Source organism: Nomia melanderi, chromosome 3 (assembly GCF_051020985.1).
Source record: "Nomia melanderi isolate GNS246 chromosome 3, iyNomMela1, whole genome shotgun sequence".
NCBI classification, from domain to species: domain Eukaryota; kingdom Metazoa; phylum Arthropoda; class Insecta; order Hymenoptera; family Halictidae; genus Nomia; species Nomia melanderi.
This window is the reverse complement of record NC_135001.1, coordinates 4,880,609-4,895,177: the sequence shown is the minus strand read 5'-3', so window position 1 is coordinate 4,895,177 and position 14,569 is coordinate 4,880,609. Positions and strand designations below refer to the sequence as shown.

Below are 14,569 nucleotides of genomic sequence, written 5' to 3'. Positions count from 1 at the left end.
TACACACGACTCGGACAACACCCGATACACTTAACAATTCTCTGTCCCCCGGCCCTGTTTTCGCACGTACCGACGAGCGCCACGGTGTACATCGATTCGAGACATTAATTAGACGATTTCAATAATATTGCGCTGTCATGAACGTCGCGTTCCACGTTTCCTCGGTCGATCGATTGGGGGACGGTTTTCCGACACCGTGTATATGTGTCGCTTGTTCGCGACGACGACCACCGTCGCGGGACTGGTGGTCGTTGCTTTGTATACAGAGTGGTCCGTTTGTTTCGAGGGCAATCGTTTGGATGTCGCATGGTGCGGCCTTCTGTGGACGAAACTGGTAAATTTGACTGTTCGCGTAAGGGAAATTGAAGGGAAGCTATTTATTATTATTGATTTATTATTATTGAAGGTTAATGTGTTGTTAAGCTATATGAAATGATTTTCATCTCACAAATAACAATTTTGCGCGAATAAATTCCGTTTCTCTATTTATATAACGTTGGAATTGGAACGCAACATATCTATTGTCATTGAAAAAGCTTCATAATATATACATAATGTAAAGAAAAATATGACCACCATATATTTAGCTCTGTACCTCACAACTTCTGTCAGAAACGTTTGTTTATATCGCTCACATTTTTTAAGTTATCGAGTTTTGTCCAGAAAATGACCATTTGGCCGCACTGTGCGTCAGGGTGATTTTCAATGAAATCTTAATTGAAGATTCTTGAGTTTCTTGAATTTACGAAATTGTGATTCTAGATTCGAGAAGTTATCTCTGAATATTCTCGACGCTGGAAGGGGACATTTTCTTTGGTACTTTTACCAAATCTATTATTTGTTTTTTATTATTTATTTGACATTATTGCATCGATAACGAACGGCGTTTGATGTAAGTTATTGGTTTTATTGAGGGATCACTCTGTGTACCTGATTAAATCAAGGCGGAAGTAATTATAAAATCTCTGGTTATTCTATATAATTACGTTACCCTTATTTTCATTAACATCTTTGAATAATTCTACATCTGCCTTTTTTAATTCTTCACCTTATATACTTTACGTACATATCATTTCTCTAATGAATCCACTAACTTGAATCCGTCGCCAGAGATTTTATACTTCACCAAATTACTTCCATCGAAACCACTTATCCGCTCAAGTATTCGGGACCATTTTTCAAAAAACAAATATTTACATTCATCACTTCTTTTACTTCAAAAATAATTTTCATTCTGTAAACACCAACTAAAACACTTTACAAGTGATCCCGAATATATTAATGGTCTTACAAAGTGTTCCAAAGTATGGAGTTTCATTAATACATACCATGAAACCATGGAAAACCATGGAAACCATGAAATGAAACTGAAACGTAAATATCTACAAACAATTCAACTTCGGAGCACTCTGTACACAAAAATCCCCCTTCGCTCCCGGCTAAACTAACACGTCCACAAACATTTGTCTCTACAATGGCGACTGCATAACTAATTTCCGACAGACAACCTATCACTAATTACAATCGAGAATACATCGTGGTCAAAAAGAAACACACGCTTAGTTCAGGTACGCCCAGTTGCTCGCATAATAAGCCGTCCTCGGCCTGTGGGGAGCAAAGAGCGAGCCAAGGCTCGCGAGTAGGGCTTCCACGGGCGACAATCGCGAGATGGAACGCCGGACGCCATCTCTGTTAGCCCTAGCTGGCGGAGCTGCTCGCGAGCCATAGCGAACGCTCGTGTTCGCCAACGCTCCAGCTGGGCATGCCAGCTTTAGACACTTTAGACACGTTAGACACACGCCACGCGAACAAGACCACAGGGTACCACTTGTATACGCTTCTTGTATTCTACTGCTGTCCACGTATACTGGGTGGTCCACTATTAACGACACAACCGATGATATCCTCCATGAAAATAAAACGAAACTTCTAAAATGAAATGTTCGTGATAAATTCTTCGTTTTCGAGAGATGAACTGGTCTTCTCTTTCTAGAAGTAATTGATTAAATGTTCTATTAAGAGAGCTAATTATTCTCAGTTTCTCAAGGAAGAAGCTTTAAACCTTTGCGATCCATCGATTTGATTAGAGCGCTAGTAGGCAGGTCCAAGTTAATTTATAGAAAGAAATAAGTCGATTTGAATAAATGGAAAAAGTGCAATTGTAGTGTATTCATTTGTTTGCTTATGAAAACAAATTATAATTTTAAATTAGCTAACATATGGTATCTTTTAAAACAACTTCCTACGTGAATTGCAATTGAAGAACCGTTATAAGTGTGTCAATGGAATATGTCCAGTGATACTGGACAATCGACCGCAAAAGGTTAACGAGCATTTCATTTCATAGTTTTCATTTATTTTTCCTCGGAGAATTGTCGGATCGCTGGCAGTGTCGCTGGTAAAGGGCCACCGAGTATATCATGCGCTTCGTCGCAAGTGCCTTGACGCCTTACCGACACGATCGTAAAGCGAGACCCGCCTGTGCGCTTCCTCAAAGTAATTCTCGTATCTAGACGGTATTCGAATCCACGTGTACGAATGTACTCGCACGTAACACGTCGGATCGTGTATGCTTTTGTTTACTGGGTCAGGTAAATATTCTCAGATCTCGATGATAATGCAGCGATTGGCCGATCGGTCGGGATCAAGTCATCTCAATGATTTCTAAGGAGACTCGATCGCGGTTCGTCGGCGTGATGCACACACGCATTCTAATTAGCTTTGCTGAGCGAGTACGGCGCTTGACGAGAAAACTTGAACACGCTTTCAGTTCAGCTTTTATTCGAATAATCACATGTGTTTTATCGTGAAGGAACAAATGGAGTTCACGTTCCTCTTTCATTTCTACCACGAATACTTCTGGTTTCAACAGCACCTTCTCTTCTGCATGTATTTTTACTAAGAGCATTATTTGCCATAAAAATAATTGAACGTAAATACATGAACTTTTCGATCGAGGTGAGAAGTTATTATAATGAACGAACATTGATTATCGCGTAGGTGCGCAGATCATTTCGTTTAACGCGTTGATTCCTACGAAAAACGTAAGAGTTTTATGTATCGATTATTCTTTTATAGCAGAGGTAGAAAGGAGTGATTACTTTCCTTTTGGTATCGTGATTATTAGATTACATTATTATCTAGCTATTTACTATTGAACATTTTCATTCGACGTCAATTGCTTGAGAAATTATAATTGTCTTCAAGTAATTTGGAAGCTCCGGTTATCGGTGACTAACTTGGCAGTCAATGTGTTAACACGTTCGCTACCAATACTTATTTCGGTGACGGTCTCCTCAGTTATATTTTCTTCAATCTAAGAAATCTAAACAAAATATTAGAAAAATTGAATTGAAACGAGTCATTGGGTTGCTAAATATAATGTAGTTTATCATTTCTAACAACAATATCCATAAGACTAATTTCATTTTCATTCTATAAAATATACGATTACGATCGTCACAAATATATAACGCTGGTAGCGAACGTCTCAACGCGTGACGCCGGTCAAAAGTAACAACGGGCTCGACAACTTACAATCCAATTCAATGTTTCCCAATATGAATATTAGGTTCAAAATCCAATTACCGTTCGCATAAACTAAATAAATTCAAGAAAAACTACCGAACAAAATCTTTCAAGGTGTAACGTTCATTGTCGGGGTTCTAAATTACGGAAGAAAAGAGTTGGTCGTTAACGGGGAGCGCGATCGCTGGCAGGGACGTTCGTTTTAATGTATTTTTTCCTCAATTAATGCACAGTCTGGATTAGATTTGCGAGACAACAGAGTTCAGTCTGCAATTATCCTTCAGCGGCACGGAGAAATTTAATCAGGTCTCGTGACCGAAGGGAAGAACAACCGTAATGAGAGAAAACAATTGTAGCGTCCGTTTTCTTTTCTTCTCGAGTGTCGTACGTCTGGCGTTAGAGCTCGCAGCCGCCCGAGAAACGCTTTTATAGATCGTATGCCGTATCCGCAATGCTTGCCGCTGAAACTCTTTATACTACGTGCCGTAATACGTATCTTTTTCTTTCTTTCTCCAACTTTCTCTATCTTTCTCTCTTCTTCTCACTCTGTCTCTCTCTTCACTTTGTCTATCTCTTTGTCTCTGTCTATCTCTATCTTCTCTTTTATTCATTAACTGTGCGCCTCTCGCGTAGCAGCACAAGCGTGCAAGATACGCGGAATTTACACACGATCGCAGTGGCGTAGCCTCTCCTGGGATCGTATTGATTTATCGCCAGCACGTCGCAATACAGTGTTCGCCGAAACGATGCTCCGCCGCATCAAAGAACATCGATCGCGTGGAATTTTGTTCACCGAAATTTCTCGGCCACCCGTTACGTAACGCTCCGGTTAAAAATTCGATCTTCTCGCGAGATTTTCGTTCCTTCCTTTTCGAATGATATTCATTTATTGCTCTCCGGCTTGCGTTCTCGGCGAGTGTCGAGTGAAACGGAGTTTGTCTTTCAAGTGAAGATACAGGGCGATTCGGAGGTAACTCGTGAATTCTTTCGAGAATTTATTCTCACATTGTTAGTAGATCTGTTCTGGTTTAGTTCAGACTGCGTGAACAAGGTTAATCTTTTTCTCGAATTTTTTATGTACAGTTTGAAAGAAAGAATATTCAATTATCAATTATAGATTTATTTGGATGAAATGAATGATTAATTAAACAGATTAATTATTAATAGAGATAAATTAGTTATTAACCCTTTGCACTCGAAAGGTGACTCAGTCTTGATTTAACACGAAACTATGAAGTCGAATATTTAGTATTTTAAATTAACCCTTTGCGGACGAAGGTTCTTAGAAATATACAAAACCTTCAACAGAAGCTAAACTATCTATCCATCGCTTAATCAATGTGATTGCTAGATGTTCGAGTAATTAAATCTCTCGTACGCCTTAGTGTTCCAAATATGAACATTTCATCTCAAAATGCCGACATTCGTCTGCAAAGGGTAAAATTTTATTACATAAAATATTTAAATGAAATAGCTTTGTCGCTTAATTTATCTGCGAATTATCGTTAGATCAGTTTCAAACAATATCATCTATCTCGTCGGAAAATATTGAATATTTCCAGCGGAAATCTTTTGAGTGCGGTTTAACAGATCGCATCACGATTGTAATCTTCTAGTAACAATATAGTCAGAAAACAGTTAATATTTATCTTTCCCAATATACACGCCGCTATGTTGTTCTTCCTTGATCGGTTATCGAGCAACATAATCGCAAACACTGTTCGTTCCGACTCGAAATCGCCCTGTACTTCGAAGAGGCTCGCGTTTCGGAGACAATGGACGGATTCTTGACACACGGAGGCAATTTTTATCCTTGATTGATCTCGAACGAGCCCACTCGAGACCGCTCGCGCGCATTCTCTATTCAACGTCTCCGGGCGGGAAAGAACGGAGCCGATCGACGACGGAACATGTCCTGCCGCGGCCGCGCGCTCTGGCCAGTAACGCTGAAGCCTGAATATTCATCGACAGACACGTCTCGCTTGCGTAAATTAGATCCTAGGTAGACTGTACATATGATACAACCTTAGTCATAGATGATTCACTAGGCGTAGGAGGTTCGTGTATGTGCATCCAGCTGAGAGTACGATCTTTCTTTCTGTAATGTAAGTCGCTTTTAGATAGTCTGGTTAGCCTAGGCGTAACGATCGATCTCTTCGGTCCGTCGGGAATTCGACAGAATCGAGGAAACAAAACGATTCCATTGAAAGAAATTCGAAATTTGGCATGCACGCGAATTAGGATTACTAAATCGACTCGCAACACTGATTCGCTGCTATCGAGAACCGAATTCATTAGAATATTCTGTGGCTGCAAGACAAACGAAATTCAATGTTTGCATGAGGAAAGAATCGTTTTCCAAAGAGCGTCCCTTACGATCGCAGCATGCGACCGCCGGCCATTTTGTCTTGCAATCGCGGACGCCGCGTTCTCGAGTTCGGTGAGCGTGTTCACCGAACAACGATAAAAACAGAGAGTACCGAAGGTGTTTTTAACAAAAAAGGTTAGAGGGAAGGAAATGTAAAAGGGAAAGAAAAGAAGCAGGTGGGCATAGCACCTGGAATTTCTAATAATCACTCTCCCGGGAGAAATTCGGGTGAGAGGGAGCGGAAACGAGCAGGGATCACGTGGACCTCCACCAGGTTCGTATGTTCACGACCCGCTTTTAGCACCAATTCCGTACTGTACACACGTATATACGTAGACTCGGCTTCTATACGACTAGCTGCCGTAGCTGCTTTTCAGACTAGACGCGGAATAGATGTTCCCGATGCTTCCAAAGTGGGAAAAGAAAAAATGTGGGGCAACGCCGTACTATCGGTAAAGTAGTACACGTGTATGCACGTGGAAAAACGGAGGGACGGTTTCGCTGTCGTTTTCTGTAACGTTGGCGCGGTCCGCCATGTTCCCTTTCTCTCTGTCTCTTTCTCTCTCTCTCTCTCTCTCTCCCTCTCTCTCTCTCCCTCTCTCTCTCTCTCTCTCTCTCTCCCTCTCTCTCTGTCTCTCTCTATCTCTGTCTCTCTCTCCCTCTATCTCTTCTTCTTCTTCTGTTTCTTCGACGTGTGTTTTTTCTTCTTCTTCTCCTCTCCTTCCTCTTTTCGCCGCTTTCGTTGCCACAGCGTGGGAGCAACCACGCTGCGCATCAATAATTACGGAGCGGGCAACGAAAATAAATTGAAACCGCTCTCGAACGTGTCGCGCGCGGATCAATGTTACAGAAAGATGGCGAATCGCTCGACTTCCGGTACGCAAGACACTGGGATTGATGGAGACCCGATCGCGCGTTCAGAACCGGCGCCGCCATTTTGTACGATTGTTTTCTCGCCACGCTTGGAAGCTAGAGCCCGCCTCGAAGCTCGGGACCGTTGCCTTGCGATGCACAAACTTAACTTGAACGCAATAACGAACGATTACGACGTATAGACGCTCATCTAGAAGCGGGTTATGAATAACCGGTGCACACATAGAAAACGATACAAATGAATATTTCCAAGCACGATTATCGGGCGCGCACGTTGGATGGCGTGCCGGGAACACGCCTCCTTGATATCTTCTGTTGCATTTCTGTTGTTGGAAGATACGCTTGGCGGGAGATAGACGATTAAGGGAAACGAACATTCTGCAATGTGAAATTTTCAGCTTCCTCTAAATGGTTTTTGTAATTGAGGCTTTCTTGATCTGTTCTAACTTGAGGATTCTGATTTTGAATGTAGTCACGTATAGATTGATGTATTTTCTTTGAATTCAAATACATACAGATACATTAATATACTTTTTAACCACTTGCCCTATGATTCCTTAACGAACTGTGATCTAACTACTTTGTTATTAATGATTTATTGAAACTAAGAGAAACCAGTTTTATTCTGACAACGTGTGCTCTGAGGTAATCATTGATAACTGAGAAATAATATGCAAGTTTCCTTCAAACAAATTGAATAATGTTTGTTAAACTCTGTTTGAAATCTTCACGAGTCTGACATGATATTATAGGGCAAGGGGTTAATAGGGCTAAAGGGAAATGATTGAAATATTCAATTTTGTGTTCGCTTCTTTCAATCGTCTAACATTCGTATAGAAGTGACAGTTTCGGTAACAGAAATTCAACGGAAGACACTACGGTAGTTTGTTTCCAGTTATCCATCCAATACATTAAGTGAATCGATTATACTCGTATTTGAACATGAAAATTTTTGAGTGCACGAGAATCTATTTGTCTATAGAGATCGTATTTTTTGGAAATATTTGTTTCACCCTTTTCCTCTCAGTCGCTCGACGGATCTTTGTTCATTCACGGAGTGGTGAACACAAGGACGACGATGATAGCGCGCGTACATTTTGTAAATAATTCAATATAAGGCACGTCTATACGGTAACGATGATTTCTATTGCAACATAATAAAAGAACTCTATATATTTTTTTTTGTTCTATATAGATAGCTCTGATTCGCTGGTAGCGGGCGTGACTCAGACGTTTCTCGATTTCACAGGTACGGTATGACGACGAGGACGAGGACGAGGGTCCTCAGCCGGATCCGATGCTCGAGCAAGGAGCACCGATCCCGGTCCGACTGCACAACGAATTTCCACCCGAGCTGGCCTCCACACCTCTCGAGGATATCGATAGTTTCTATCATAACCAAAGGGTACCAGTTTTATCACGCAGACATCGAAGAATTATTACTTATATTATTATTAATATTATTGTTTAATATAATATCGTTAATATTATTTATCTTAGAGGTAGAGTATTTATTCTGTAACCCCTCAGGAGCATCAAGTTTCTTATATTATCGTAATTATTACAAGTTATTGATATTTTAGATATCTCGATAGTTTCTATATCTAAATGATCATAAGTTATTGATAATTTAGATATCTCGATAGTTTCTATATGTAAATTATTACACTTTATTGACAGTTCAGATACCTCAATAGTTTCTGTATCTATATTTAATCCTGGAAATAAGGAAATCTTTTATTAAAGGTATTTGGATTGCGATAGATTAATTAGACATTTTTAATTAAATAAAGTAGAATTATAGCTAGTTGCTGGTTGCACCGATATTGTCCCTGAAGTGTTACTCTTATAAAGGAACTATTTTTAAGACTGTCTAATTCTTGGACATTGATGTCTGAGTTTATTTGTGATTTCAATTTCAACGATTTACTTCGGATTTTTATTATACATATGTAAAATGTTACATTAACACGTTAAATGTTACATCAGTCACCGATGATCGACGCTTCTGAATTACTTGAAACAATTGTAACACTCAAGATAATCAATGTTGAATCAAAATGTTTAATAACGTAACTAAATTGATAACGCTAAACAGTGAATAATCATTGCTACTTCTCTTTGCTGAAAAGGACAACCGTACAGAAAAATGGTCATGATTTTCATGGCGCTTAACGTGTTAACGTAGAACTAGCAATTAAACAACAGACTAAAAATCCCACAATTACCCAGTACCGGCGTACAATGGTTAAATAAGAAAACATAGTGAAAAGAAAGAAAGACTAATGAAAGAAACTCAGTCATCATTGTCCCTGAAAAGGGATTTCTAATTGTAAGATTGACTCTAATTCTGAAATATTCTGCGTTGTAGACCTTCGTCGTCATCAGCAAGGGAAAGGATATATTCAGGTTCTCAGCGACAGACGCGATGTGGATCCTCGACCCGTTCAACCCGATACGACGCGTGGCCATTTACATATTGGTTCACCCCCTGTTCTCCCTCTTCATTATCACTACAATATTGGTTAACTGCATACTCATGATCATGCCCACTACGCCCACCATCGAGTCTACGGAGTGAGTATCGTTCGTCCGTTCTCGCCTCGCGCGCCCGATAACACCGAAACAAAGGCGAGACCTCGATTTATCTCTTTGCCTACTCTCACCGTTTCTATGTTTTACCTTCTACTTGACTTTTATTTATTTATACGACCCGTACGAGCGTCGTTCCTGTCAGAGAAGTTGAACGCACAGGACTTTTAAGCTACACCGGTGTCCGCCAGTTTGAAACGGACAGAGAACTGCGATGTAATGCTTCACCCAGCTGCGTTTCATTGGAAACGAAGCAACTGTTTTGTTTAGAGAAACGTAGAAACGTTTACAATTGAAGTTTAACACGTTCCGTGCCACGTGTACCATTTGTGGTACACGCCGAATTTTTTTGAGGAAATATATTTTGTGAAACATGTGGCAAAGGATAATAGTACATGTTGCGAAGCAGCGGAAACGTAAAGAAATAATATGAAAATGTAAATTAAAGACGGCAAAAACTTGAATGTTCGCTTAAGCACACTACGGCCGCTTCGACGTGGAAGTTGCCGCTGCTGCAATATCCAATATGGTGGTTGGAGTTAACAACAGTGCCAAGCTGTCTCTTGATCGTTTTTAGAACTGCAGCGGATTTTAGTTCGTTGATACATCATGAGTTTTCGTAACGACACTCGCTTCGCTATGTCGAGGGACTGTCGCGTCCGCCTCAGCTGCACAACAAGAGAGTAGACTTCAAAGAGAAGCTTCACCAAAAAGCTACGACATGTCACTTCTCGTCCTCATGCTTTAGAGATCGTGATTAGAGCTTACCAATCCAGAATTAGCGAAGATCAAAGACGCACGCAAACATAGTCGCACTACAGCCGCTTCGACGTGGAAGTTTCCGCTGCTGCAATATCCAATATGGCAGCTATCGAAGGGTAGATTCAGTATTCCATTGTTTACCGTTTTCTTTCGTTGCGTTAAGTGCGCTCGTTTCTTAGATGAGATTTATCATATGACGTTCTCTTTTGTTTTCGTGTGAAGTTTACCCTTAACTGGTGGAAGGAAATAACAATTGTTATTAGAAATTATAAACTACATTATATTTCGGAACTCAATGACTCGTTTCAGTTTCATTTTTCTTTACATAATGAAAACGAAATTAATTGTATGGATATTGTTATTAGAAATGATAAACTACGACAGTATATTTAGGAACTCAGTGACTTGTTTCAGTTTGATATTTATAATATTTTGTTTAGAAGGTTTATTGGATTGAAGGAAATGTGATAATTGAGACCGTCAGCGAAATAAATGATGGTAGCGAACGTGTTAACACGTTGAATGTTAGGTCACCAGTGACTGACGCTTCTGAATTGCTTGATAAAAATTACAATATACAAGATGACTGCTGTCGACTAAAAATATTTAATAACATAAATAAGTTAACGATAGTGTAATGTAAGAATTCTGATGCAAAATGATTAATAATTGTTCCTATTTACCCTTGCCACGAAGGAACAAATCATGCATAAGGCATTCAAGATTCTCGTGGCGCTTAACGTGTTAATATTTCATTGAAAAAATCAGTGCACTGATAAGCAAGATACAACCGAAATTTCCGGTGGCACGGAATGTGTTGATAATAAATTTTCATGAGTCAGCTTGAGATGAAAGAACGATACTCGTACGAGAAACAAAGAATTCTAACTGAAAAGGCAACTCGAATGATTCTCGGTCGGATGGAAGCGAGTAACCAAAAGTACACGAACAGGTGTTTTGTATTTCAATCGAACGATTATTTTTTATTAACGGATTCAACAATCATAACAGTGTATTAAGAGCGGCTCGAAATTAAACGATCGTTGTTTGTAAAGTTACCGTTTACGAAAAAGAAAATATGAGAGATTCGACTCAATGTCAGTGAAAGCTGAACCTTAGGACTCTTGGCATCGAAACAATGAGACTTACGTGTACAGGGTGTCCAGTAAAATGTACTGTATCAACGAGCACGGTAAATTCACGTGAAAAACAGACGAAAAATGGAAAACAATATTCATGTTCTCATTCGTTTTTATATTATATTACTAAACCAATAAGTTTCTTAACCGCTTGCTCTATGATTTATTATCCAACTGCGATCGATACAACTTCGTCACTAATAATTATTGAAAAAAAGAGAAAGATCCAATGCATATTCTATGTCTGCGTTTTTTCTGCAATATAATCATTGATAACAGAAGAATAATATTTAATAATATCATTATATTAATCATATTTAAGCATATAATTATATTAATAATATTTAATTATAATTCAAAGTAATTAAGTAATATTTATGTTTGTTAAATTCCATTAAAATCTTTACCACGAGTCTCACACGTTATTGTAAGGCAAAGAGTTAACATTCATGGAAACAAAAGGTGCGAGGAAAGCTTGAGTCAACACTGATCTCTTCAGAGGACGAAAATTCTTTTTCATTTTAGAATGATTTTCTGTTCGTCGGTATCGTACTTCACAGGACACCCCGTACACACGAATTCAACGAATATTTTTCTTCTCTCAGCGAATATACGTATATTTCCGCTTGCTCTGCAGTGACTGTGAATCGACGTAGCTTTAGCGTGCTTACGAGCCTAAGCCGGAGATGACGAGGCACGCGTTTTAATGGTTTTCACCCTGTCTAACTACCTCTTCTTTCGTTTTTTTCCGTCTGTTTCCTCCCCGATTTTGTCGAAATCGTTTAGATAGGAAAGCCATCGAAAGCTTACGGCGAGTACACGTTTGTAACGTATAGATACTTTGGAGCGATGTTCTACGTGTTATAGCTCTAAATATATGAGTAGAGACTGTGATAAATTGTATTCCGTTGGTAAGTTTTGTTCTAGTCTCTATAGAGGTAGCGTAGAAAACCACCGATCTGTGCGAATAATCGTAACGATGATCGTAGAGCGCCAGTGTCCGGGGAAAACATATTTGTCACGTACGCTAATTAGCTTGACGGGGTAATCGTTGTTCGCTCGGATCGTGCTCTGAATAGAGTTACTTGTCCACGGTGATCTGCGATCGATCGACTGCGGATATTTATGCGAGTTTGCATTCTCAATGCGAAGAAACTTCGGATAAACAAGAATTCACTTGACGAACTGCGAGGAAGAATATTAAATTTAAGTAGAATTTCATTCGAATATTTATTTGATTAGATTTTACATAAAAATCTGCAGTCTGAAGATCAATCAGACATCAGACACTATCGCCTAGTTTAGCTGAAGCGACGCTACTCACTGGAAAGGATCGAAACAGAGCAATAAAGAGATTTATTATTTATTGGTAAATAGCGATGGGTTTAACACGTTCGCTATCAGTGTCACATTTGTGACAGCCGTAATTTTATATTTTACATAATGAAAACGAAATTAATCCTATAGATATTGCTGTTAAAAATTATAAACTACATTATATTTAGAAACTCAGTGACTCGTTTCAGTTTCATTTTTCTAATATTTTGTTTAAATTTATTGGATTGAAAAAAATATAATTGAGGAGACTGTTACCGAAATAAACGCTGATAGCGGACGTGTTGAGTGTACCGAGACTTGATGTAATCGAGTTGTGTAATTCAAAAAACCTAGCGATTCGATTGCTATAATACCTTCAGTTTAGAAAGAGATCCACGGAAAATAAATAAAAGATTGAAGAACATTGTTTCAACGGTATCCTTTCGAGGTTTTCCTTTGGCGTCGCGGATGCAGCCTCAGCGCAAGTGCGACGGAACAGTGATTAGGCAGTAGAGAACTCGTCGACGCGCGCGCGCTCGCTCGCCCGCGTGCTACGAATCGCATTTTAAAGCTGAGTGGTGTGTTTGTTGTTTTCAGAGTGATATTTACGGGCATCTACACATTTGAGTCCGCCGTTAAGGTGATGGCGAGGGGTTTCATTCTGCAGCCTTTTACCTATCTTAGAGATGCATGGAATTGGCTCGACTTCGTAGTTATAGCTTTAGCGTGAGTAGTTAAAAACTTATTCTTTAATAACCAACAGAAAAAAAAGAAAGAGAAAGAGAAAGAAACCGAGAAAACGAACGAACAAAAAAAGACACGAAAGAACAGAGAAAGAGACGAAAAGAAAAGAGCGAGACCCGAACGTTACGGAAAATGACGAAAAGAGAACGACCATTGAACGGTAGAGTACAGCGTGTGGCGAAAGAGAATCTGAAATAGTTTCCAAATGGATCACCGATCAACGGACAAGTCCGACAGATCGAGTACGAAAAAAAAAGATAAAGACTCTCTAATCTCGACACGATTTTTCCTAGATTGTATTTTTCTTTTTGTTCGACGAGACGCGTGTCGCAGTGTTTGAGATCGACGATCAGTGTCCATAGGACATCCTCTTTAGGCTGATAAGTCCACGATCTCACGTAATATGGGAATACGAGTGAGATATTCATTCTCTCGGCAATGATCGACTCTTGTTAACAAAATAGTCAACTCAAGATGACGTTCATTGAATCGGTGTGATCAGCGGCCGCCTAGGATTCAATATCTTCCATAGAAAACAGCTAACTGGAATCTTTTGTTTCGCTAATTATTCCTTTACATTTCGTTGATTTTAATTGTTCATCTTAAGCTTGTTAATCCTTTGTTTCTTTAACGTCACGAGAAATTATGATTTAAACGAAAGAAACGATCAGATTATGAGAAATTCCGCGTAAACACGGAAAACAAGATGACGGTCTTAGGCGAGCCGTTCGGACAGAACCGATCCCGAGAGAAAAGATCTCGCTGGTTCACCGCAGAGAAGCGTCCGCCACGGAACGCTGACTTACGATTAGTACATATTCAAGTTTTAGTTGAATCAGGTTGTGAACCGTAGACACTCGCTAGATATACCTTGAGTACGCTATGAAGATTCGTGTAGCATCGAGTATTTAATTACTTTTTACACACATTCACGTAATTTGCCAGAACTCTCTTCTCCTCATGTTACTTTACACACACGTTAACTTGGCCGATTGTACACGCGGACGTGTACATGACGCGTCCGAACATTTTATTCTTAACCACACGCAATAGTCACATGAATACGTAACAGGTATTATTATTACGAGTATTAGTCCACTTAGATAGGGGATTTAGAGACTTATTTATTATGTCTAGTTTACCATGGACCGAAGAGTACCATTTTTTATTGATCATCGTAATGTTGGTTTAGACTTAGTCCTATACGTCGATTCGATTCAATCACTTTTATTAATTGTTGTAGTTT

The 14,569-nt window shown here is 39.4% G+C and overlaps 1 protein-coding gene and 1 long non-coding RNA gene across 44 annotated transcripts in view; one reads left to right on the top strand and one right to left on the bottom strand.

Annotated features, from left to right (window-relative positions):
• para (sodium voltage-gated channel paralytic) overlaps positions 1-14,569 on the top strand; it is an 81,702-nt gene that overhangs the window by 30,112 nt on the left and 37,021 nt on the right. For 41 of the 43 annotated variants that reach the window (XR_012998141.1, XM_076365425.1, XM_076365426.1 and 38 more), the window contains 3 exons: positions 8,019-8,174; positions 9,141-9,346; positions 13,177-13,305. Coding sequence is in view for 41 of the 43 variants with exons in the window: in XM_076365425.1 (XP_076221540.1) it covers positions 8,019-8,174; positions 9,141-9,346; positions 13,177-13,305 (491 nt within the window). In the remaining 2 variants the exon portion in view is untranslated. Of the gene's footprint in view, positions 1-5,562; positions 6,171-8,018; positions 8,175-9,140; positions 9,347-13,176; positions 13,306-14,569 lie in introns of those variants that run through there. The other 2 variants (XM_076365445.1, XM_076365449.1) reach the window with 2 other exon arrangements.
• LOC116432441 (uncharacterized) overlaps positions 5,527-14,569 on the bottom strand; it is a 53,767-nt gene continuing 44,724 nt past the window's right edge. Inside the window, exon 3 of the long non-coding RNA XR_012998149.1 lies at positions 5,527-5,626. This is a non-coding gene — a long non-coding RNA (uncharacterized LOC116432441). The remainder of the gene's footprint in view (positions 5,627-14,569) is intronic.